Raw genomic sequence first — 26,328 nt, forward strand, 5'->3', positions numbered from 1 at the left:
CTCTAATCTCCCCTTATTTCTGTGGCAGGAAATATGTGAAATGCTGACATGATGTAGGGAGAATGAAATTTCCTTGTCTTGGAAAGAATGTGGAGAGACTAAATAAACTCAAGGATGACGCTCTGAAAGGGTGCAGAAGCAGAGGGGCTTGGTGTAAACGAGTCTTTGTAGATCACAGGGCAAGCTGAGAAAGTAGTTGAAAAGGCACAAGGGCTGCTATTCTTTATGAATAGAGTCAAAGAATACCAATGTGAGGAGGTTTTTGGTGAACCTTTATGAAACACCCTTCTCAACTGACCTCAAATAGAACTTTGTGTCCTATTCTGAGCAGTACAGTTTAAGAAGCGTGTGGAAGTTTTGGAGAGGACGTAGAAAGGATTTACCACCATGGTTCCAAGATGAGAGGAGGCGGTAGCGCAGTGGTATTGACACCTTTAAAATTCTAGGGCGTAACCCATCGAGTCCGGGGGAATCAATGGCTTTTAACCCCTTAGTTTGCCAGTACTTTTCTGCCAATGTTAGTTATGGGTGTTTGCTTCATCTCTCTCTCCTCCCCCCATCTTCAGCACCTTGTACACTTAGTATCTTAGAAAAGCTATAGAACTAGTCCTCCACCACAAAAACTGATGCAAAGTATTTATTCAGCTCTTCTCCCATTTCCTGGATCCCTATTTAATTTTCCCAACCTCACTCCCTAAGATGCCTATGCTCACTGACTTCTTTCTTCCTTTTAATACATTTAAACAAGCTCTTACTGTCTGTTTTTATACTATTTGTTAGTTTGTACTCAATTTATTTTCTCCTGTTTTCTTTTGTTGGCTTTTAAAATGTCCCCAATTCTCTGATTTACCACTAATAACATATTGTATGTTTAGAGTCATACAGCTTACAGGAAGGAAACAGACCCCTCAGTCCTTCTTGTCCATGCCAACCAGATATCCTAAATTAATCTAGTCCCATTTGCCAGCATTTGGCCCATATCCCTCTAAACCTTTCCTATTCATATACCCATACAGATACCTTTTAATTGTAATTGTACCAGCTTCCACCACTTCCTTTGGCAGCACGTTCTGTACATGTACCACCCTCTGTGTGAAAAAGTTGCCCCTTAGGTCCCTTTTAAATCATTCCCCTCTCACCTCAAACTTTTACCCTCTAGTTTTGGACTCCCCCACTCCGGGGAAAAGACCTTGTCTATTCACCCTATCTATGCCCCTCATGATTTTATAAACCACTGTAAGGTCACCCCTTAACCTCCGATGCTCCAGGGAAAATAGCCCCAGCCTATTCAGCTTCTCCCTATAGCTCAAACCCTCCAATCCTGGCAACATCCTTGTAAATCCTTTTTGCACTTTTTCAAGTTTAACAACATCCTTCCTATGGCATGGGAGACCAGAACTGAACAGAATATTCCAAAAGTGCCGTAACCAATGACCTGTACAGCCACAACATGACCTCCCAACTCCTTTACTCAATGTAGTGACCAATATAGGCACAAGTGCCAAATGCCTTCTTCACTATCCTGTCTACCTGTGACTCCACCTTCAAGGAACTGTGAACCTACACCCCAAGGTCTCTTTGTTCGGCAACACTCCCTAGGACCCTAGCATTAAGTGTATAAGTCCTGCCATGATTTGCCTTACCAAACTGCAGCACCTCACATTTATCTAAATTAAACCCTATCTGCCACTCCTCAGCCCATCAGCCCATCTGATTGAGGTCCCGTTGTGTTTTGAGATAACCTTTTTTTGTCCACTACACCGCAAATTTTTGTGTCATCTGCAAACTTACTATCCATTCCTCCTATATCCAAATCCAGATCATTTATATAAATGACAAAAAGCAGTGGACTCAGCATTGATCCTTGCGGCGCACCACTGTTCACAGGCCTCCAGCCTGAAAAACAAAGCTCCACCATAACGCTCTGTCTCCTACCTTCAAGCCAATTTTGTACCCAAATGGCTGCTTTCCCTGGATACCATGCGATCTAAACTTGCTAACCAGTCTACCATGTGGAACCTTGTCAAATGCCTTGCTGAAATCCATATAGACAACATCCACTCCTCTGCCTTCATCAATCTTCTTTGTCACTTCTTCAAAAAACTCAATTAAGTTAGTGAGACACACGTTTTATTTAAACTTCAATTTGATAGTATCCTCAATTTCCTTGTTAACCACGGTCAGTTTATCCACTGCCTAGAATCCTTGTTTCTTATTGGGATATATCTTTGCTGCAAGTCACTAAGTACTTTCTTAAACATTTACATTCTTCTTCAACCATCTTTTCTGCTAAAGTCCCTTCCTATTCCACTCCAGGCAACTCATATAATTACCCTTATTCAAGTTTGCCACCGTTATTTTTGACCCACATTTCTCGCACGCAAACTGATTGCTAAATTCTACTATGTTATGATAATTGTTCCCTAGGGCTGTGGTTTTCAACTAGTGTGCATACTAGGTGAGCTGTGTGAACTGTTCAAAGGTGCCATGAAATAAAATCGATGTTAAACACTGTTCCATCTTAAAAATATTCTATCCAACCAAAATTACATCTCGCAAAAATGAAAATTAATCATCCAATTAAAAGCGAGGTATCAGTCATTTGATTCTAAAACAAAAACATTCTAAATGCATGTGGTCCATCGGCAGAGTTGAGAGGACATGATAGTTTTTACAAGAGACCATTGTGTGCCATGGAATTGTCTCACTGAAGTGTGTCATGTTACTGAAAAAGTTGGGAACCACTGCCCTAGAGACATGCTACTCTAAGATAATTTATTAAACCTGCCCCATTACACATTACCAGATCCAAATTAGCTGATCCCTGTTTAGGAACCTGCCCCAATTACATTCCATTAATTCTGCCTCTTGGCTACCTCTGCCAATTTGATTTTTCCAAATTACATGAAGATCAAAGTCATTCTAGAAGTTTATGTAATAATGAGGGGGTATAGATAAGAGTTAGTGGTAGTTGTCTTTTCCCTAGGATGGGGCATTTCAAGACTAGCGGCCACAGTTTTAAGGTGAGAGGAGAGACATTTTAGAAAGATATGAGGGGCAAATCTTTTACCCAGAGTGTGGCTCCTATGTGGAATGAACTTTCTGAGCAAGTGGTGGATGTGGGTACAATTACAACATTTAAAAGACATTTGGATGTTTATATGAATAGGAAAGGTTTGGTGGGATATGGGCCAGGAGCAGGCAGGTGGGACTAGTTTAATTTAGGATTATGTTCGGCATGACCTGGTTGGACCGAAAGGTCTGCTTCCGTGCTATATGCCGCTATGATTAACGTACTGCCTCTTTTATATGTCCTCATTACCTCCCAATTTATTCTCTGACCCACAGAACAGTTACTGTTAGGGGCTGACAGACGACTCCTACCAATAGCTTCCCTTGTTATTTCTCATGTCCATCTATATGGATTATACATTAATTTGTCCAAGATTTTCTTGTGATTGTATTGATTCCATTTTGTACTAACAAAGCTACCCTTTTCCTTCCTGCCCATCCTTTCAGAAGGTTAACAATCAACCTTTATCTTATTGAATAGCAGAGTAGGTTCAAGGAGCAATGTTCACGCAACAGTTAGGGCCTCAGGTTAACAGGCCAAAAGACCCGTTCCTGTGCTATACTGTTCTATATATATGTTCTAACTCACCCAAGAGACAACAATGACCAACAATGCAGCACTCACTTAGTACTGCACTGGGAGTAGAAGCCTGGACTGTGTGCTCAAGATTCTGGGACTTTGGCAAGTGTACTACCAGCCACAAACATCAGCTGGAAATGTTTGTGTAAATGTTTGTTTTGAAACGAATTAGAGACAAGTTGACTCACGCACCCAGTGTTTCTGGTGTTGCTTCTCATAGATGCCAGACTAAACAGCTGGAAAATCTTCAGCCAAACCTACAACTCCATCAGGGTTTGCACATCACATTTTTGACATTAACAACAATTGTCCACTTATTCCTATAGTGACTACGCTTCAAAAATACTTCATCGGATGTTAACTACTACAATTCATATTTGTAGGTTTTTTAATGTACAAAAAAATGCTTCCACAAGAGCATTTAAAGACAAAACATGACACTGAGACAAATGAGCCAGTGGTAGGTTTTAAGGAGTGTCTTAAAGGAGGAGTGTGAGCTAGAATAATAGAATCATACAGTACAGAGAAGGGTCTAGGCCCGAAATGTCAGCGTTCCTGCTCCTCTGATGCTGCTTGGCCTGCTGTGTTCATCCAGCTCTGCACCTTGTTATCTCAGGCTCTTCAGCCCATTGGGTCTGCATCGACAAAAAAACTATCCCAAATCTACACTAGAGAGGCAGAGAGGTGTAGGGGCAATACTTCAGGCCTGAGGCCTACACAATTAAAGGCGCCGTCACCAACAGTGCAGCAATCAAAATCAGGCACACACACATCAGGGTTCAAAAGGAGTGCAGATAACTCAGACAGGATCTGTCCAGGGGAGATTACAGAGAAATGAAGAGTTGTACCTCCTCAATACTGGCACTAGGTGCAGTGACCAGGCATCCCCATTTTGTTGGGAATGGTCTCAATTTTGCGTTAAACATTCCTGTGTCCCGACAATTGATCAAAATAACAAATACATCACTTTTCCACATCAGCATGTCCTTTCGTCACTTCTTCTCACATCCCCCTTACCACGGAAAAGCCAACCAAAATCAGCCCAGCCCACTTCAGGCTATGTCCCACCGACTGAAATGGCATCCACTCACTGACCTATGAGGGGGCTACAGGGCACACTCCCGTGTGTGCAGAGATGCTTCTGGTGGACATTCAGAGTAATTTTTTTCCCCAGATGTAGATCGGGGCTCCATGGGGAAGCTTTTTACTACCCTAATTTTACCATTTTTCAGTGCCCCAACTAGCCATTCTTTCACAATGTTCCAATTGGCCCACAAACTTTGCATGGAAGTGGGGGTCAAAAGTAGAAATTGCTGGAAAAGCTTAGGAGGTCTGGCCGCATCTGTGCAGAGAAATCAGAGTTAACATTTCGGGTTGAGTGACCCCTCCTCAGAACTGGAAGGGGTCCTGAGGAATGGTCCCTCGACCCAAAACGTTAACTCTGATTTCTCTCCACAGATGTTGCCAGACCTGCTGAGCTTTTCCAGCAATTTCTATTTTTGTCTCTGATTTACAGCATCCGCAGTTCTTTCAGGTTTTAATTTATAGGAGATACTGGGGATTGATTTATCAGAGTTACTGAGGGCAACTTATAGGAGGTAGTTGGGTACTTTATAGAACATTATAGCGCAGTACAGGCCCTTCGGCCCTCGATGTTGTGCCGACCTGTGAAACCAATCTGAAGCCCATCTAACCTACACTATTCCATTATCATCCATATGTTTATCCAATGACCATTTAAATGCCCTTAAAGTTGGCGAGTCTACTACTTTTGCAGGCAAGGCATTCCACGCCCTTACTACTCTCTGAGTAAAGAACCTACCTCTGACATCTGTCCTATATCTATCACCCCTCAATTTAAAGCCATGTCCCCTCTTGCTAGCCATCACCATCCGAGGAAAAAGGCTCCCACTGTCCACTGTCCACCCTGTCTAATCCTCTGATCATCTTGTATGTCTCTATTAAGTCACCTCTTAACCTTCTTCTCTCTAACGAAAACAGCCTCAAGTCCCTCAGCCTTTCCTCATAAGACCGATAGAACTGCAGATGCTGTAAATCAGGAACAAAAACAGGGGTTGCTGGAAAAGCTCAGCAGGTCTGGCAGCATCTGTGAAGGAAAAAACAGAGTTAACATTTCAGGTTGCTTAACTGTCCTTAATATTCCTAATTTATGGTAGTGACTGGGGACAATTTCCAGGAGTTACTGAGGGTAAATTAGAGGAGTTATTTTTATATATGTGACTAAGTGTTAATTTATAAGTGGTTTAGACTCTCATTCAAACTTTGATGACATTTGCTAGAACTTTGCCAGATGATCTTTGAGCCTTTACTTTCCTCTATTTTGTTTTAAATTGACAATTGAAAGATCAAGGATAGCAAGTTGGTAAAATATTAGGAGAGAGATTTTGAGGCAAATCATGGTTTGGGTTGAAACAGTCTGAGAGTTACAACCGGACAATAAAAATAAAGCAAGGTTCACATTCATATCATGATTTTCAAAAGCACAAAATATACTGAGGAAATTTACAGATAATTAATTTCGAAATACTGTCCCCTTAGCTGTTAAATTGGAAATGCAGCATACAATTTATACACAGCAAGCTCCCGTGAGTAGTAACTGATGAACTGAAAGGCATTTATTTCAATGCAAGAGGCCTGACAGGTAAGAACATAGAACATAGAACAGTACAGCACATTACAGGCCCTTCAGCCAAAGATGTTGTGCCGACCTATTATCCTACTCTAAGATCAATCTACCCTGCATATCCGACATTTTACTATCCTCCATGTGCCTATCCAAGAGTCACTTAAATGTCCCTAATGTATCTGACTCCACTACCACTGCCAGCAGCGCATTCCACACGCCCACCACTCTCTGTGTAAAGAATCTACCTCTGACATCTCCCCTATACCTTCCTCCAATCACCTTAAAATTATACCCCCTCATAATACTCATTTCCGCCCTGGGAAAAAGTCTCTGGCTACCCACTCTATCTGTGCCTCTCATCATCTTGTACACCTCTATCAAGTCACCTCTCATCCTTCTTCACTCCAATGAGAAAAGCCCTAGCTCCCTCAACATTTCCTCATAAGACTTGCTCTCCAGTCCAGGCAGCATCCTGGTAAATCTCCTCTGCTCCCCCTCTAAAGCTTCCACATCCTTCCTTTAATGAAGCAACCAGAACTGAACACAATATTCCAAGTGTGTTCTAACCAGCGTTTTATAGAGCTGCAGCATAACCTCGCGGCTCTTAAACTCAATTCCCCTGCCAATGAAAGCCAAAACACCATACGCCTTCTTAACAATCCTGTCAACTTGGGTGGCAACTTTGAGGAATCTATGGACGTGAATTCCAAGATCCCTCTGCTCCTCCACACTGCCAAGAATCCTGCCATTAATCCAGCTTTCTGCATTCAAATTCGACTTTCCAAAATTAATCACTTCACACTTTTCTGGGTTGAATTCCATCTGCCACTTCTTTGCCCAGCTCTGCATCCTGTCAATGTCCCGTTGCAACCTACAACAGCCCTCCACGCTGTCCACAACTCCACCAACGTTCGTGTCATCGGCAAACTTACTAACCCACCCTTCCACTTCCTAATCCAAGTCTTTTATAAAGATCACAAAGAGTAGAGGACCCAGAACAGATCCCTGCAGAACACCACTGGTCACCGAGCTCCAGGCTGAGTACTTTCCATCTACTACCACCCTCTGTCTTCTATTGGACAGCCAATTCTGTATCCAGACAGCCACATTTCCCTGAATCCCATGCCTCCTTACTTTCTGAATGAGCCTACCATGGGGAGCCTTATCAAATGCCTTGCTAAAATCCATATACACCACATCCACTGCTCTAGCTTCATCAATGTGTTTCGTTGCATCCTCAAAGAATTCAATAAGGCTTGTGAGGCATGACCTGACCCTCGCAAAGCCATGCTGACTATCTCTAAACAAACTATGCTTTTCCAAATAATCATAAATACTATCTCTCAGAATCCTCTCCAATAATTTGCCCACCACAAAAGTAAAACTGACTGGTCTGTAATTTCTAGGATTATCCCTATCCCCTTTCTTGAATGAGGGAATAACATCTGCCACCCTCCAATCATCTGTCCAATCCAGTGGACAGTGAGGACACAAAAATCATCGCCGAAGGGACAGCAATCTCTTCCCTTGCTTCCCGTAGAAGCCTTGGGTATATCCTGTCTGGCCCAGGGGACTTATCTATCCTCATGTTTTTCAAAATTTCTAGCACTTCCTCCTTCCTAACATCAACCTGTTCGAGCATATCAGCCTGTTTCATGCTGTCCTCACAAACAACAAGGTCCCTCTCACTAGTGAATACGGAAGCAATGTATTCATTAAGGACCTCCCCTACCTCCTCTGACTCCATGCACAAGTTCCCTCCACTATCCCTGACTGGCCCTACCCTCACTCTGGCCATTTTCTTGTTCCTCACATAAGTATAGAACGCCTTGGGGTTTTCCTTAATCCTAGCCGCCAAGGCTTTTTCATGCCCCCTAAGGCAGATGAACTTAGGACATGGATGGGAACATGGGACTGGGATGTCATAGCTATTACAGAAAAATGGCTGAAGGACGGACAGGACTGGCCGCTCTGAGTCCCAAGGTGCAGACACCAATAGGAAGGATAGAAGATGAGGAAAAGGGTGGAGTGGCGTTTTTGTTTAGGGAAAACATCACGGCAGCACTTAGAGAGGATATTCCTGGAGGATCATCCAATGAGGCTACATGGTTGGAACAGGGAAATAAGAAGGGGAAGATCACTTTACTTAAAATGAGTCCACATTACAGAGAAAGAGGTGCTGGAAGTCTTAAAATACATAAAGGTAGATAAATCCTCAGGACCTGATCAAATGTATCCCAGATTATTGTGGGAAGCAAGAAAAGAAATTGTGAGACCACTAGCAGAGATATTTGCATCAACAGCCACAGGTGAGGTGCCAGAAGACTGGAGGGTGGCAAATGTTGTGCCATTGTTTAAGAAAGGCTGCAAAGAAAAGCCAGGGAACTACAGACCGATGAGCCTGACATCAGTGGTAGGTAAGTTGTTGGAGGGGATTCTGAGAGACAAGATCTACATGCATTTGGAAAGGCAAGGTCTGATTAGGGATAGTCAGCATGGCTTAGTGTATGGGAAATCGCATCTCACAAACTTGATAAAGTGTATTTTTGTAGAGGTTACCAAGAAGATAAGTGAAGGGAGAGTGGTAGATGTTGTCTAGATGACCTTCAGCAAGGCTTTTGACAAGGTTCCATGAGGTAGACTGGTTAGTAAGATTAGATAACATGGGATCCAGGGAGAGCTAGTCAATTGGATACAAAATTGGCTTGAAGGTAGGAGACAGAAGGTGGTGGTAGAGGCTTGTTGTTCAGGCTGGAGGCCTGTGACCAGTGCTGTGCTGCAAGGATCAGTGCTGGGTCCACTGTTGTTTATTATTTATATAAACAATTTGGATGAGAATTTAGGAGGTAGTATGTTTGTGGATGATGCCAACATTGGTATATTGGACAGTGAAGAAGGTTATCTAATATTACAACGGGAATTTGATCAACCGAGCCAGTGGGCCAAGGAATAGCAGAATGAGTTTAATTTAGATAAACGTGGGCATTGCATTTTGGTAAGACAAACTAGGGCAGGACATACACTGTTAATGGTAGCACTGGGTAGCATTGTCAAACAGATAGGTATAGAGGTGTGACGACATAGTTCCTTGAAACTGGCATCACAGGTAGACAGGGTGGTGAAGAAGGTTTTTGGCATGCTTGCCTTCATCAGTTACAGCACTGAGTACAATGCTCATTGAACATTATGTTACAGCTGTACAAGACAATGGTGAGGCCACATTTGGAGTACTGTGTACAGTTCTGGCTACCCTGCTATGGGAAGGATATTATTAAACTGGAAAGGGTGCAGAACAAAATTACAAGGATGCTAGGCAGAAACCCTCATAACATTTAAGAATTATTGAGCCAAGTGCTGGAAAATGGGATTAGAATACTTAGGTTAACAAGGTGTAGAGCTGGATGAACACAGCAGGCCAAGCAGCATCAGAGGAGCAGGAAGGCTGACGTTTCGGGCCTGGACCCTTAGGTTGTTGTTTTTGACTGGCCCAGACTTGTTAGGTCAATAGCCTTAACCCATTCTGTAGACCACTATGACTCAAGGCCAACTCTTTGACTGGATAGATCCCTGAAGCTTTTATCACATGAGCACCTACCTCCTACTGTCCCTGTCAAATTTCTGATGCTTTTATGATGGGAATGTCACTGGTTAGTCCAGCATTTAATGCCCATCCCTAATTGCCTTGGGGAAGGTGGTGAGGAACTGCCTTCTCAAAATGCTGTGGTCCATGTGTGTGAAGGGGATGTTACGTACACCCCCTGTGTTGTTACAGACGAAAGATGACCAAAGTCTAGACCCAAGAAGGATAACATGGTTAAGCAGGGAGACCTCTCCGCAAAAAGATAACTGACAACTTACCAGAGATACTTGGGACCGAGAGAGAATAAGTTAGGAGAAACTGGTGGAAGCATCAGTAACCAGAGAATGGAGATTAAAAGCAAAATAATGCTGAGGTCAAAAATATGAAACAAAAATGGAGAAACTGAGTAGGTCCAGCGGCATCTTGGAGAGTGAAACAGAGTTAAGGTTTTGAGTCTGAGATGACTTTTCTTCAGAACCCAGAGGACGGAGATGGACATTTGTTTCCAGAAGACCCAAATTGGAGAAAGAGGAGAACATTTTTTGCTGCGTGATGAGGTGTTAAGGTGTAGAAGGTAGAAGGAGGTTCAGTTGGACCTTCCAAAAAGAATGAAATTAATTCTCAAGCAGGAGTAAGTTGCATGATTGTGCAGAAAGATCAGGGGAGTGCAAATAAATGGGCCAACTGGCTTCTTTCTCTGGTTTTTAGGTTTAAAGTCATTACCTTCAAATGCAAATTTGTACAGCTCGCTGGACACATCGTTCAACATCACCCCTCTGCCCTGGTTTTCTCTCACCCAACGAACCTTCTTCACAAAGTCAGTTACCACCTCATTGATGGCAGGAGAATAGTTAGACACTTCTTTTGGCTTCAGCATCTTGGGATTCAATATGGTCCGCATGTGATGCCATTTCTCTCCGTATCTGTACAGCAAACACAAGGAAAGACAATCAAGTCGATGGTTACAAGTGTTTGTTCCCACTGTCCCAATGACATTCCAATACCCAGACAGACTGGAGAACCTGAGTTTATATCAAATATGCAGCACAGAAAGAGGCCGTTCAGCCACTGTATAATGAAGATCCTCCTAGCTCTCTACAAGCCCCTCCAACAGCAGAACCATCCCTATCTTTGTCCTTCATCTAGCTTTCCTTTAGATGTACCTACTTTATTTTTGGAATTTTTTTGTTTAGAATCCCTACAGTGTGGAAACAGGCCTTTCGGCCCAACAAGTCCACACCCTTCCCCTATAAGCCACCTAATCTACACATCCCTGAACACTATGGGGCAATTTAGCGTAACCAATCCACCTAGACAGGACATCTTTGGACTGTGGGAGGAAACCCACACAGACACGAGGAGAAGGTGCAAACTCCACATTGACAGTTGCCCGAGGGTGGAATCGAACCTGGGTCCCCTGGTGCTGTAAGGCAGCAGTGCTAACCACTGCACGACCGTGGCTCAGACAGGGACCCCAGACAGCTACTCTCTCCGAGAACGATCTGCACAGCTATCTCCCTGAAACCTACCGACACAGGGCTGTCCCGTACCAGGGGAACCAACACTAACCAACCACGGCCAGCAGATCTGACGGCCAACAACCTCTGAAAACCACCGACCTGACTGACAAGGTGTCAGACACATCCTGAGGTGAAAAATGACTCACAAAACCACCACAAAGTAATAAAAACCCAAATTCTCAAACCAGACCGAACACTGTCTGAAGTCTTCAGTGAAGCACCAGCTACAAAAAGTGGGAACAGCCAGATTTATTTCAAAATTATGTTTATCCCCAGTGGTGAGCCTATTTCCTCAAGACCCAAAAGTATCCAACATAGCTAGCAGGGAGGGGAAGGTAGGTTGTTGACAGTGCAAGGCACCCTAAGGTCAAGAAGTCTGATTAAAATGTCTGTGTTTGAAAAGACTGTTTAGTTTCTAATAGTAATTAGCCTGTGTTAAGTTAATAACTGATAGTGTCAGTTTCACTGTTTTTAATTTGCCTTTTTAACTCTTGTATTTTTATTCGTCTTTTGTTTTATTTCCCTGTTTATTACTTTTGTCTTTACTTTTCCTGTGATATACTCACCTTTGCATTTAATAAACACAAAGATTCTTTGCCCTGAAACACCTGCCTACTGCCTTCTTCACTTCACATTCCTAAATTAAGCCCAGTGTCAGAACCAGGGATCTGGGGGGTGATTCAAGCCACCGAAAAATCGGCAGATTACTGATCGCAAACCAGAATCCCTACAAAACACAGAAGTTAGGGAGCAGGAGGAGGCCCTTCGAGCCTGCTCCGCCATTCATCACAATCATGGCTGATCATCCAACTCAATAGCCTAATCCTGCTTTCTCCCCATAACCTTTGATCCCATTCGCCCCGAGTGTTCTATCTAGCCGCCTCTTGAATACATTCAATGTTTTGGCATCAACTAATTCCTGTGGTAACGAATTCCACAGGCTCACCACTCTTTGGGTGAAGAAATGTCTCCTCATCTCTGTCCTAAATCGTCTACCCTGAATCCTCAGACTGTGACCCCTGGTTCTGGACACACCCACCATCGGGAACATCCTCCCTGCATCTACTCTGTTCAGTCCTGTTAGAATTTTATAAGTCTCTATGAGATCCACCCCCCCACCTCATTTGTCTGAACTTCAGCAAAAACAATCCTACCTAGTAAATCTCTCCTCATACGTCAAACCTGCCATCCCCAGAATCAGCCTGGTAAACCTTCACTGCTCTCCCTTGAGAGCAAGAGCATCCTTCCTCAGAAAAGGTGACCAAAACTGCACACAATATTCTCGTTGTGGTCTCACCAAAGCCCTGTACATAGAACATAGAACATAGAACATAGAACATAACAGCGCAGTACAGCCCTTCAGCCCTCGATGTTGCGCCGACCTGTGAAACCAATCTGAAGTCCATCTAACCTAAACTATTCCATTATCATCCATATGTTTATCCAATGACCATTTAAATGCCCTTAAAGTTGGCGAGTCTACTACTGTTGCAGGCAGGGCATTCCACGCCCTTACTACTCTCTGACTAAAGAATCTACCTCTGACATCTGTCCTATATCCATCACCCCTCAATTTACAACTGCAACAACACATCCCTGTCCCTGTACTCGAAACCACTCGCAGTGAAGGCCAACATACCATTTACCTTCTTTACCGCCTGCTGCTCCTGCATGCTTACCTTCAGCGACTGGTGCACAAGGACACCCAGGTCCCACTGCACACTCCCCTCTCCCAATTTACAGCCATTCAGGTAGTAATCTACCTTCTTATTTTTGCTTCCAAAGTGAATAACCTTAATAGTCTAATGCTTAAATCACGAGGCCATTGCTTCCCCTATACTTATGGCTCCGGACAATATTTTCGGAATACTTTTCTCCTCAGGGCAGAGGAGGGGAGGTTTTATAGAAAAGACCTGCCACAAAAGATATAAAACAGATTGTGGGGCAGCACGGTGGCTGAGTGGTTAGCACTGCTGCCTCACAGCACCAGGGACATCAGTTTGATTCCACCCTCAAGTGACTGTCTGTGTGGAGTTTGCACATTCTCCCCGTGTCTGCGTGGGATTCCTCCGGGTGCTCCGGTTTCCTCCCACAGTCTGACGATGTGCAGGTTAGGTGCATTGGCCATGCTAAATTACCCATGATGTCTAGGGTGGGAAATGCAGGGATGGCGTGGGGGAGTTTCTGCGAGGGATGCTCTTCAGAGGGTCAATAGTGGGCTCGATGGGCCAAATGGCCTGTTTCTGCACTGTAGGGATTCTATGATTTGACCCAAGCAGTCGGTGCTGGTGCTTATGCTCCTGTGGAATGCTTTGAAACAGAAAACGGTTGAGGCCAAAATATTGAAGATTTTCAAGAAAGATGTAGATATAGTTATGAGGAAGGGTCACCGGACCGAAAACGTTAACTCTGATTTTCTGTCCACAGATGCTGCCAGACCTTCTGAGCTTTTCCACAAGACCATAAGACATAGGAGCAGAAATTAGGCCATTTGGTCCACCGAGTCTGCTCCACCATTCAATCATGGCTGATAAGCTCCTCAACCCCATTCTCCCACTTTCTCCTCGTAAGCCTTGATCCCCTTGATAATCAAGAACCTATCTATCTCAGTCTTAAATGTTCTTAATGACCTGGCCTCCACAGCCTTCTGTGGCAGTGAATTCCATAGATTCACCTCTCTCTGGCTGAAGAAGTTCCTCCTTATCTCCATTCTAAAAGGTCTTCCCTTTACTCTAAGGCTGTGCCCTCGGGTCCTAGACTCTCCTACCAATGGAAGCATCTTCTCAACCTCCACTCTGTCCAGGCCATTCAATATTCTGTAAGTTTCAATTAGATCCCGCCTCATCCTTCCAAACTCCAATGAGTATAGTCCCAGAGTCCTCAAACGTTCCTCATATGATAAGCTTTTCACTCCTGGGACCATTCTCGTTGAACATCCACTGAACCCGCTCCAGGGCCAGTACATCCTTCCTGAGATATGGGACCCAAAACTGCACACAATACTCCGAATATGGCCTGACCAGAGCCTATAAAGCCTCAGTAGTACATCCCTGCTTTTATATTCAAGTCCTCTCAAAATAAATGCCAACATTGCATTTGCCTTCCTGACTACTGACTCAACCTGCAAGTTTACCTTGAGAGAATCCTGGACTAGAACTACCAAGTCTCTTTGCACTTCAGACTTCTGAATTTTCTCACCATTTAGAAAATAGTCCATGCTTTTATTTTTCTTACCGAAGTGCATGACCTCACACTTTCCCACATTGTACTCCATCTGCCACTTCTTTGCCCATTCTCCTAGCCTGTCCAAGTCCTTCTGCAGCCTCCCCACCTCCTCAATACTACCTGTCTCTCCACCTATCTTTGTATTGTCTGCAAACTTAGCCAGAATGCCCATAGTTCCTTCATCGAGATCATTAATGTTTAACGTGAAAAGTTGTGGTCCCAACACTGACCCTTGCAGAACACCACTTGTCACCGGCTACCATCCTGAGAAAGACCCCTTTATCCTCACTCTCTGCTTTCTGCCAGACAGCCAATCTTCTATCCATGCTGGTACCTTGCCTCTAACACCATGGGCCCTTACCTTACTCAGCAGCCTCCTGTGTAGCACCTTATCAAAGGCCTTCTTGAAGTCCAGGCAGATAATATCCATTGGTTCTCCTTGGTCTACCCTGCTCATGACTTCCTCAAAGAATTCTAGCAGATTTGTCAGGCATAACCTCCCCTTGATGAAATCATGCTGACTTTGCCCTATTTTACTATACACTTTCAAATATTCATATCATAGAATCATAGAATCCCTACAGTGTGGAAACGGGCCCTTCGGCCCAACAAGTCCACAACGAACCTCAGACTCATCCCTCACAATGGACTCCAAAATCTTACCCACAACCGAAGTTAGGCTAATCGGCCTGTAATTTTCCGTCTTTTGCCTTACTCCCTTTTTAAACAGGGGTATCACGTTAGCGATTTTCCAGTCCTCTGGGACCCTCCATGACTCTAGCGATTCCTGAAAGATCACCACTAACGCTTCCAATATCTCTTCAGCTATCTCTTTTAGAACTCTGGGGTGTAGTCCATCTGGTCCAGGTGATTTATCCACCAATCAGTTTTACTAGCACCTTTTCCTTGGTGATGGCCACCATCACCATACTCAGCTCTGCCCCCCGACTGTCTTGAATTTTTGGGAGATTACTCGTGTCTTCCACCGTGAAGACTGACGCGAAGTAATTATTCAGTTCCTCAGCCATTTCCTTGTTCCCCACTATTATCTCTCCACCGTCATTTTCCAGTGGTCCAATGTCCACTTTTGCCTCTCTTTTGCCCTTTATATATCTAAAGAAACTCTTACAGTCTTCATTTATATTACTGGCTAGCTTACCCCCATATTTAATCTTCTCCCTCCTTATTTCTTTTTTTGTTGCCCTCTGTTGGTCTTTGTAAGCGTCCCAGTCCTCTGGTTCCCCACTGCCCTTTGCCACATTATATGCTTTCTCTTTTGTTTTTATGCTATCCCTGACTTCCATAGTCAGCCATGGTTGCCTCATCCTCCCTGTACCATGCTTCTTTTCCCTCGGGATAAATTTTTGCTGTGTCTCCTGAATTACTCCTAGAAACTCCTGCCATTGCTGTTCCACCGTCTTTCCTGCTACGCTCCTCTTCCAGTCAATTCTGCCCAGCTCCTCCCTCATACCTCTCCTTTATTCAGCTGTAATACCGTTACTTCTGATTCTATCTTCTCCCTCTCAAATTGCAGAGTAAATTCAATCACATTATAATCACTGCCTCCTAAAGGTTCCTTTACCTTAAGCTCCCTTATCAAGTCTGCCTCATTGCACAACACTAAATCCAGTGTTACCTGTTCCCTTGTGGGCTCCACCATGAGCTGCTCCAAAAAGCATCTTGTAGACATTCCACAAACTCCTTTTCTTGCTATCCACTACCAACATGATTTTCCCAGTCCACCTGCATATTGAAATCCCCCATGATCACTGTAACTTTGTCTTTCTTACACACCTTTTCTATCTCCTGGTGTATCTTGCGCCCCAGCTCCTGACTATTGTTTGGAGGCCTGTACACAACTCTAACTATGGTATTTTTACCTTTGCTGTTCCTCAATTCTACCCACACAGATTCTACACCATTTGACCCTACTTCATTTCTTCCTATTGATTTAATTTCATTTCTTACTAATAAGCAACCTCACCCTCTCAGCCCACCTGCCTATCTTTTCGATAGGATGTATTTCCTTGGATATTCAGTTCCCAATCCTGATCCCCTTGCAGCCACGTCTCCGTGATATCTGCCACGTCATACCTGCCAGTTTCGATCTGCGCCACAAGCTCTTTTACCTTATTCCTTTTACTGCGTGCATTCAGATATAACACCTTCAGTCCTGTATTAACCCTCCCTCTTCTCATTGTCATTTTCCAGCAACTTCTGTTTTTGAACAGAGCACTGAGTTGGATGATCAGTCGTGACCATATTGAATGTTGGAGCAGGCTCAAAGGGCTGAAAGGCCTATCCAAATCCTATGAAGCAGGTTTTATAGAAAAGGGTTTCTGGGAGAGTAGCCAGCAAGAAACCATTTCTGCTCAGAGGTGAGTCTGTAACAAGAGGTCACTGTTTCAAAATAACAGGCCTCAGAAGCAGGCAGGACATGAGGAGAATCTTAATTTTACAGACAGAGTTGTTGAAATGCAGAATGCACTGTCTAAAAGGCCAGTGGAAGCAGATTCAATAGTAACTTTTGTAAAGGATTTGGATAAATCTGGGATATAAGGGAACTCAGCTCTGAGGAAGGGTCGTTGGACCCAGAACGTTAACTCTGATTTCTGTTCACAGATGTTGCCAGACCTGCTGAGCTTTTCCAGCAACTTCTGTTTTTGTTTGTGACTTAATTGGTGAGTTGGTGAGAAGGGGAAGATGTGTATCTCTCCAGGGCGAACTTGTCCAGTAATTGCCCTCCTTCTCGCCTCTTCCCTCGTCACCTCCACCGAGGGGACAATTGCACCTGAGGTAATTGTTATTCACATTTAAGTTAAAGCCTCTAAAGAGCAGAGGTTTCACTGAGCTGCACAGGGTGGGCTAATAACCAGAGCCAAGTTCCTCAGTAGGTTTGGCTGCATTCACAGAATGGTAGAAGGAGTTCACATTTTGAAAGAGGCGTCCAATTAGTGTCCTTCACCAGCTCTTTCTCAGAAGCCTGGGAATTCATTTCCTTTCTGTCCTATTACTCAATTTCTTCTTGAAATTGACTACGTTCCAAAGAAACAACTTTGCTGAAACAGCTTTTCCACTGATTAAAGAAGGGTCTAGGCCCGAAACATCAGCTTTCCTGCTCCTCTGATGCTGCTTGGCCTGCTGTGTTCATCCAGCTCTGCACCTTGTTATCTCAGATTCTCCAGCATCTGCATTTCCTACTATCTCTGAATTAAATCTTTGTTCTCTAAAACAAAAATCTAAAACAAAATTCACTAATTTGAACACGTGAAGTAAATCTCTCCATGACCTTCTCTGCTCTAAGGAGACCAATTCCAGTTTCTTCATTATTGCAATTGTTCATCCCTCCTACTATTCCACAATCTCTCTAAAGCTCTGACATCTGGCCGAAATTGTCATGCCCAGAATTAGACACAGTAACCCAGCCGAGGCCTAATTGGTTTTTGCAAAGGTTTGAAATAATGCACTAGCTTTCACATTCTGTACCTCTAGTTACAGAGCTGTGGATCCAAAACGCCCTGATATCAACCTTGTGTCAATTTATTTTATCACCATCAAAGACTTCAAAGAATGTGGCCCATTGTGTTTGCACTGGTTCTCTAAATAAACAACTACCTTATGCCAAAAACCAAAAGAATTGCAGATGCTGGAAATCAGAAACTAAAACAGAAATGGCTGGAAATGCTCAGCTGATCTGGCAGCATTGGTGGGGAGAAATCAGAGGTAATATTTCAGGTCCAGTCACCCTTCTTCAGAACTTCCTCATGATGTTTGCCCTCCTAGTAAACACTCCTATTAAGTTAAGGTCCACCCATTTCCTTCACACACTCTGGTCTTAAATCTTGCTTATAATTTCACATTTTCTAATCTGAAATATTAAACCATTTATTTGAAAAGTTACTCAAATGGGACAAATGCAACAATCAGACTTGTAATTATCCTAGTGACCATGTACATTCATCCTTCTCAGATAACCAGTTCGCTCTTCAATGCTTCAATTTAATCTACCAGCTGTGCAATCCAGACCTTGTCTAAATCTAGACTTTGGTCACTCTCTCATTCATGATTTCCCTTTAAAATTATGATTGTTTAATGTGCATTGCATTTCCTCAATCTGCCTATTAAAATGAATCTCTGTATTACATTTCGTTTCACCAGTCTACACCCATTTAAAGGTTGTCATTTGCTGTTCATTCATTTCAAAGTTCCCATCATCTGGAAATTTTAAATGATGCCCTGTATAACCCAAGTCCAGAGCCACATGTACAATGGGGGTGATGGTGATGTAGTGGTAATATCTATCCCTAAACTAGGAATCTTGAGACCCCCGTTGATATTCGGGGAACGTGGGATCAAATCTCACCACAGCAATGAGTAGAATTTAAATTCGATAAATAAAAGAAAAATAAATTTGTAAAGTAAAGCATGATAACCATCCCCAGCATTCTTTTTATTCATGGGATGAGGGTGTCACTGGCTAGGCCAGCATTTATTGTCCATCCCTAATTGCCCAGAGGGCAGTTCAGAGTCAACCACATTGCTGTGGGTTTGGAGTCACATATACGCCAGACCAGGTGAGGTGGCAGATTTACTTCCCTGAAGGACATGAGTGAACAAGACGAGTTTTTCCAACAATTGTTTCATGGTTATTAGTACATTCTTAGTTCTAATTTTTTTTCCTCTATTGAATTCAAATTCCATCATCAGCCTTTGCGGGATTTGAACCTGGGTCCCCAGAACACTAGCTGAGCTTCTAGAATATTAGTCTAGTGATGATGCCACTAGACAATCACCTCCCCTTTTAAGCAATTGTCATAAAGGTCTAAGAATAGGAAATGGTCCTCCTTACCTCCTTATCTGACCTACATGTGACTCCAGATCCCCAACCATGTGGCTGACACTAATGGTCTAACAAGCTACTCAGAATGAGGGATGGACCACAAATATTGGCCTTGCCAACAATGTTCACATCCCTTGAAAGAGGAAACAGACATCAAAAAAAGGTTTTGAGAGAGTGGACAGAGAGAGAATATTTTCTCTTGTGGGAAAAGCTTCATCAGAGGCCATCCAATGTAAAATAGTCTTTGAGATTTTGATTTGATTTGATTTATTATTGTCACATGTACCAAGATACAGTGAAAAGCACTGGTCTGCATGCTAACCAGACAAATCCTACGTTACATAAATACATCAGGGTAATAGGGAACTTGGAAGAAAATTCTTCACTCAGAGAGTCCAAGAAGATGGAACTTGCTATCACAGAGTGGTTGAAGTGAATATTATTGACACATTTCAGGGGAAACTAACCAAGATTATTGGGGGGAAAGGGGAATAGAAAATCACAATGATAGATCTAAATGAGGAAAGATGGGAGGAAGCTTACCACATGGAAACACAGAATATAGGATTTGGAGTAGGCCATTCAGCCCTTTGAACCTGCTCCAACATTCAATATGGTCATGGTTGCTCATCCAACTCAGTATCCTATTACCCCATTCTCCCCATACCCTTTGATCCCTGTAGTCCGAAGAACAATATCAACTTCTTTCTTGAAAATCTTCAATATTTTGGCCTCAACAGTTTTCTGTGTCAGAGAATTCCACAGGAGCATAAACACCAGCACCGACTGGCTGGGTTAAATGGTCTCTTTTATATCCTTTGTACCAGGTCTCGTGAAGCTTTGGGTGGTGCCCTGTGTTAAAGGCAGCAATTATAATGCAGTTACAGGTAACAGGCAGCCATTGCTGCCTTACAGCTCACGTCCCCACAGCTTCAGCTCACTTGGGTCCTGACCCTCACTTCGGGAAGTCATTTATCGCTAAACAACTGAGCCCTGGTAGTTTGTATTGCATGCTGCCCACAATACTCACTCACAAAGCGGTCCATAAGCTTGCCCTCTCAACTCTCTGTACTCTCGCCAGTGTGGCATAAGGGCCCGCACCGGGTATTTGCCCTCCTGTCGCAAAACCTGCTCAATCAAATCAGCAGTGGCCACATTGATGACAGTGATGGGGCCGAACTTATTCTTCCAGATGGGACCAAACATCTTCTTCTGCACAATCTACAAAAAGAACGAGAGAAAGGAAAATAAATCATTCTGAGATTCATCAGGTTTTGGCAGTGTGGTCACCACGCGTCAGTGGAATGGGAAAATCATCATCGCAGTATCTCACGTGTTTCAATGAAATGGCTGCTCATTTTTCTGAGACACAAAGGAGACGGCAGCTCTGACAATGTAGTTTTCATCTTATTGAGGGGGAACAGGACCAATGGGACGGAGAATCAGCAGTTAAAGTTACAGCCATCACAATAATCATCTTTGAAAACTCCTGCGAAACTGTGCAATTCACTCCATAAACCTTTGTACCTCTCTCTCTGTGTTTAAATTGACTCCTTAAAGCCTACCTCTTTGACCAAGCTTTTGGTGACTTGCCCTACTAACTCTTTACAGAATTCAGTGTCAAATAAAGATGGCTACACAACAACTTGCTGTTAAACTTTGCCTTTAATATTGCAACAATGCTCTAGTTCTGAGGAGTGTTATCAGACAGGTTTGGGCCCATAGCCATACTTCTCTCCCACTTAATGAGTCTGGCCATCCTAAAACACAATTGGCCTTCATTGCAAGTGGAAGTGGGTTCAGAACTAAGGATCTCTTACTTCAATTATACAGGACGTTGGTGAGACCACAACTGGAGTATTTCATGCAGTTTTGATTTCCCTACCTAAGAAAGGATTTAGTTGTTGATTTATTCATGGATTTAGTATTGTCACATGTACCAAGATACAGTGAAAAGTGTTGTTTTGCATGCTCTGCAGGCAGATCGTACCATACAAAGTGCATCAGGGTAGCAGAATAGATTGCAGAATGCAGTGTTAAAGCTGCAAAGAACGTGCAGGGAGAGAGGTCAGAATTAACATTTGAGAGGTTTGTTCAAAAGTCTGATAATAGCAGGGAAGATGCTCTTCTTAAATCTATTCATACGTATATTCAAACTTTTATATCTTCTGCTCAATGGAAGAGGGTGGAAGAAAGATGTACTTGATGCAGAGGGAGTGCAGTGGAATCTCACTAAGCTGATGCTGAGGATATCAGGGCTGTCATAGGAGGAGGAATTGGTTCAACTGGGCCTGTATTCACTAGAGCTTAAAAAGATGAGAGGGGAACTGTTTTATATCTGATGTATAAAATTCTAACGGGGCTGAACAGTCTCAATGCAGGGACAATGTTTCCTCTGATTTGTGAGTCTAGTCTAGTTTCCAGGGGACACAGTCTCCCACAAGTTAGGGGGTAAACCATTCAGGGCTGAGATAAGGAAATATTGCTTCAACCTGTAGAATTCTTTACCACAGAAGATTGTGGAGGCCAAGTCACTGAGTAAATGCAAGAAAGAGTTCGAAAAACTTCTGGATTTCATCAAGGGTTTGGGGGAAAAGTGAGGAGTGTGATGGAATGCTCCCCATTTGCCTGAATGAGTGCAGTTCCAACAACGCTCTAAATGCTTGACATCGTTCAGAACAAAACAGCCTGTTTGATTGACACCACATCCAAAACATCCACTCCCTCCACCACCAACGCTCAGTAGCAGCAGTGTGTACTATCTACAAGTTGCACTGCAGAAATTCACCAAAGATCCTCAGACAGCACCTTCCAAACCAAAACCACTTCCATCTAGAAGGGCAGCAGATACATGGGAACACCATCACCCCCAAGTTCCGCTCCAAACCACTCACCATCCTGACTTGGAAATATATCGCCGCTCCTTCAATGTGACTGGGTCAAAATCCTGGAATTCCCTCCCTAAGGGCATTGTGAGTCAACCTAAAACATATGGACTGCAATTGGTCAAGACGTTAGCTCATCACCACCTGCTCAAGGGCAACTAGGGACAGGCAATGAATGCTGGCCCAGTCAGTGATGCCCAAGACAATTAAGGAGATTGCGGGGATTTCAATGACAACTTCCAAAAGATAAATTCTTGACAAGGAAACATTTCTGGGGCCATGTGGAATGAGTAAATGATTAAATACTTCAAAAAGCCAATGCAGGTGCAATGGACTGAATTCCCTCTTTCTGTAGTGTGATACTCCATTATTATATGATTTTGGAAATTTGGACACGCACAATGCCTGATTTTATAGCCAGTCCAAGTCATATCAGAAGTCAACACAGAAAATGTTGGAAACACTCAGTGGGTCCAGCATCATCTGTGGATTTATGGGTGGCCCAGTGGTTAGCACTGCTGCCTCACAGTACTCAGGACCCAGGTTCGATTCCACCCTCGGTGGCTGTCTGTGGAGAGTTTGCATATTCTCCCTGTATCTGTGTGGGTTTCCTCTGGGTGCTCTCGTTTCCTCCCATCCAAAAATGTGCAGATTAGGTGGATTGGCCATGCTAAATTGCCCAACGTGTTCAGGGATGTGTAGATTAGGTGGACTAAAGAGGGATGGGTCTGGGTGGGATGCTTTGAGGGTTGGTGTGGACTTGTTGGGCCGAAGGGCCTGCTTCCACACTGTAGGGATTCTATGAAACTGAGTTAATAGGTGGAATCATCCCAGGCCCTGACCAAAATGGGCTCTGGAGAGAAATTTGGGAGAATTCAGCGCAATGTTGAGAGATAACAAGGTGGAGAGCTGGATGAACACAGCAGGCCAAGCAGCATCAGAGGAGCAGGAAAGCTGACGTTTCGGGCCGAGACCCTTCTTCAGAAATGGGGGAGGGGAAGGGGGTTCTGAAATAAATAGGGAGAGAGGGGGTGGCAGATAGAAGATGGATAGAGGAGAAGATAGACAGACAGGTCAAAGAGGCGGGGATGGAGCCAGTAGAGGTGAGTGTAGGTGGGGAGGTAGGGAGGAGATAGGTCAGTCCAGGGAGGACGGACAGGTCAAGGGGGCGGGATGAGGTTAGTAGGTAGGAGATGGGAGTGGGGCTTGGGGTGGGAGGAAGGACAGGTTAGGGAGGTGGGGACGAGCTGGGCTGGTTTTGGGATGCGGTAGGGGGAGGGGAGATTTTGAAGCTTGTGAAGTCCACATTGATACCATTGGGCTGCAGGATTCCCAAGTGGAATATGAGTTGCTGTTATGCAACCTTTGGGTGGCATCGTTGTGGCAATACAGGATGCCCAGGATGGACCTGTCGTCTGAGGAATGGGAGGGGGAGTTGAAATGGTTCGCGACTGGGAGGTGCAGTTGTTTATTGCAAACCGAGCGTAGGTGTTCTGCAAAGCTGTCCCCAAGCCTCTGCTTGGTTTCCCCGATGTAGAGGGGGCCACAACGGGAACAGCGGATGCACAATACCACATTAGCAGATGTGCAGGTGAACATCTGCTTGATGTGGAAAGTCTTCTTGGGGCCTGGGATGGGGGTGAGGGGGGCGGTGTAGGGGCAGGTGTAGCACTTCCTGCGGTTGCAGGGAAAAGTGCCGGGTGTGGTGGGGCTGGAGGGGAGTGTGGAGCGGACAAGAGAGTCACAGAGAGAGTGGTCCCTCTGGAAAACAGATAAGGGTGGGGAGGGAAAAATGTCTTTGGTGGTGGGGTCGGATTGCAGATGGTGGAAGTGTTGGAGGATGATGCGTTGGATCCGGAGGTTGGTGGGGTGGTACGTGAGGACGAGGGGGATTCTGTTTTGGCTGTTATTGCGGGAAGGGGGTGTGAGGGATGAGTTGCAGGAAATGCGGGAGACACGATCGAGGGCGTTCTCGACCACTGAGGGGGGGAATATGCCGTCCTTGAAAAATGAGGACATCTGAGATGTACGGGAGTGGAATGCCTCATCCTGGGAGCAGATGCGGCAGAGGCGAAGGAATTGGGAATAGGGGATAGCATTTTTGCAGGAAGGTGGGTGGGAGGAGGTGTATTCTAGGTAGCTGTGGGAGTCGGTGGGCTTGAAATGGATATCAGTTTCTAGGTGGTTGCCAGAGATGGAGACAGAGAGGGCCAGGAAGGAGAGAGAGGTATTGGAGATGGTCCAGGTAAACTTAAGGTTGGGGTGGAAGGTGTTGGTGAAGTGGATGAACTGTTCAAGCTCCTCATGGGAGCACGAGGCAGCGTTGATACAGTCATCAATGTAACGGAGGAAGAGGTGGGGTTTAGGGCCAGTGTAGGTACGGAAGAGGGATTGTTCCACGTAACCTACAAAGAGACAGGCATAGCTTGGGCCCATGTGGGTACCCATGGCCACCCCCTTTGTCTGTAGGAAGTGGGGGGAATTGAAAGAGAAATTGTTGAGGGTGAGGACGAGTTCAGCTAAGCAGATGAGGGTGTCAGTGGAGGGGGACTGGTCGGGCCTGCAGGACAGGAAGAAGCGGAGGGCCTTTAGGCCATCTGTATGGGGAATGCAGGTGTAGAGGGACTGGACGTCCATGGTAAAGATGAGGTGTTGGGGACCGGGGAATTGGAAGTTCTGGAGGAGGTGGAGGGTGTGGGTGGTGTCATGGATGTAGGTAGGGAGTTCTTGGACCATGGGGGAGAAAATGGAGTTGAGATAGGTGGAGATAAGTTCGGTGGGGCAGGAGCAGGCAGAGACAACTGGTCGACCAGGGCATTCAGGTTTGTGGATTTTGGGAAGGAGATAGAAGCGGGTGGTGCAGGGTTGGGGAATGATGAGGTTGGAGGCTGTGGGTGAAATGTCACCTGAGGTGATGAGGTTGTGGATGGTTTGGGAGATGATGGTTTGGTGCTCGGGGGTGGGGTCATGATCAAGGGGGCGGTAGGAGGAGATGTCGGAGAGTTGGCACCTGGCCTCGGCGATGTAGAGGTCAGTGCGCCATACTACAACTGCGCCTCCCTTGTCCGCGGGTTTTATGGTGAGGTTGAGATTGGAGCGGAGGGCTACACGTTCTGCGGGGGAGAGGTTGGAGTGAGTGAGAGGGGTGGAGAGGTTGAGGCAATTGATGTCTCGACGGCATTTGGAGATGAAGAGGTCGAGGGAGTGTAGGAGGCCTTGGGGTGGTGTCCAGGAGGAGAGGGTGTGTTGGAGGCGGGAGAAGGGGTCAGTAGAGGGAGGGTTAGGCTCACGGTTGAAAAAGTAAGCGTGGAGGCGGAGGCGGCGGAAAAACTGCTCAATGTCCAAACGTGACCGGTATTCGTTGATGTGTGGGTGGAGGGGGACAAAGGTGAGCCCTTTACTGAGGACTGACAGTTCGTCCTCAGTAAGGGCTGTGGGTGGAGTGAGAACTCCACACTCCCCCCCAGCCCCACCACACCCGGCACTTTACCCTGCAACCGCAAGAAGTGCTACACCTTCCCCTACACTTCCCCCTCACCCCCATCCCAGGCCCCAAGAAGACTTTCCACATCAAGCAGATGTTCACCTGCACATCTGCTAATGTGGTATACTGCATCCGCTGTTCCCGTTGTGGCCTCCTCTACATCGGGGAAACCAAGCAGAGGCTTGGGGACCGCTTTGCAGAACACCTACGCTCGGTTCGCAATAAACAACTGCACCTCCCAGTCGCGAACCATTTCAACTCCCCCTCCCATTCCTCAGACGACATGTCCATCCTGGGCCTCCTGCAGTGCCACAATGATGCCACCCGAAGGCTGCAGGAACAGCACCTCATATTCCGCTTGGGAACCCTGCAGCCCAATGGTATCAATGTGGACTTCACAAGCTTCAAAATCTCCCCTCCCCCTACCGCATCCCAAAACCAGCCCAGCTCGTCCCCACCTCCCTAACCTGTCCTTCCTCCCACCCCAAGCCCCAC

General features: G+C 44.9%; 1 protein-coding gene across 4 annotated transcripts in view; it reads right to left on the reverse strand.

Moving 5' to 3' along the window:
- Positions 1–26,328, reverse strand: part of si:dkey-91i10.3 (cytochrome P450) — a 56,116-nt gene that overhangs the window by 15,552 nt on the left and 14,236 nt on the right. For all 4 annotated transcript variants that reach the window (XM_048599186.1, XM_048599187.1, XM_048599188.1 and 1 more), the window contains exons 2-3: positions 20,495–20,685; positions 10,603–10,802 (exon numbers count right to left, since the gene is read on the reverse strand). In XM_048599186.1, coding sequence (XP_048455143.1) covers positions 10,603–10,802; positions 20,495–20,685 — 391 coding nt within the window. The remainder of the gene's footprint in view (positions 1–10,602; positions 10,803–20,494; positions 20,686–26,328) is intronic.

The sequence above is a fragment of the Rhincodon typus genome, chromosome 7 (assembly GCF_021869965.1).
Source record: "Rhincodon typus isolate 14 chromosome 7, sRhiTyp1.1, whole genome shotgun sequence".
NCBI classification, from domain to species: domain Eukaryota; kingdom Metazoa; phylum Chordata; class Chondrichthyes; order Orectolobiformes; family Rhincodontidae; genus Rhincodon; species Rhincodon typus.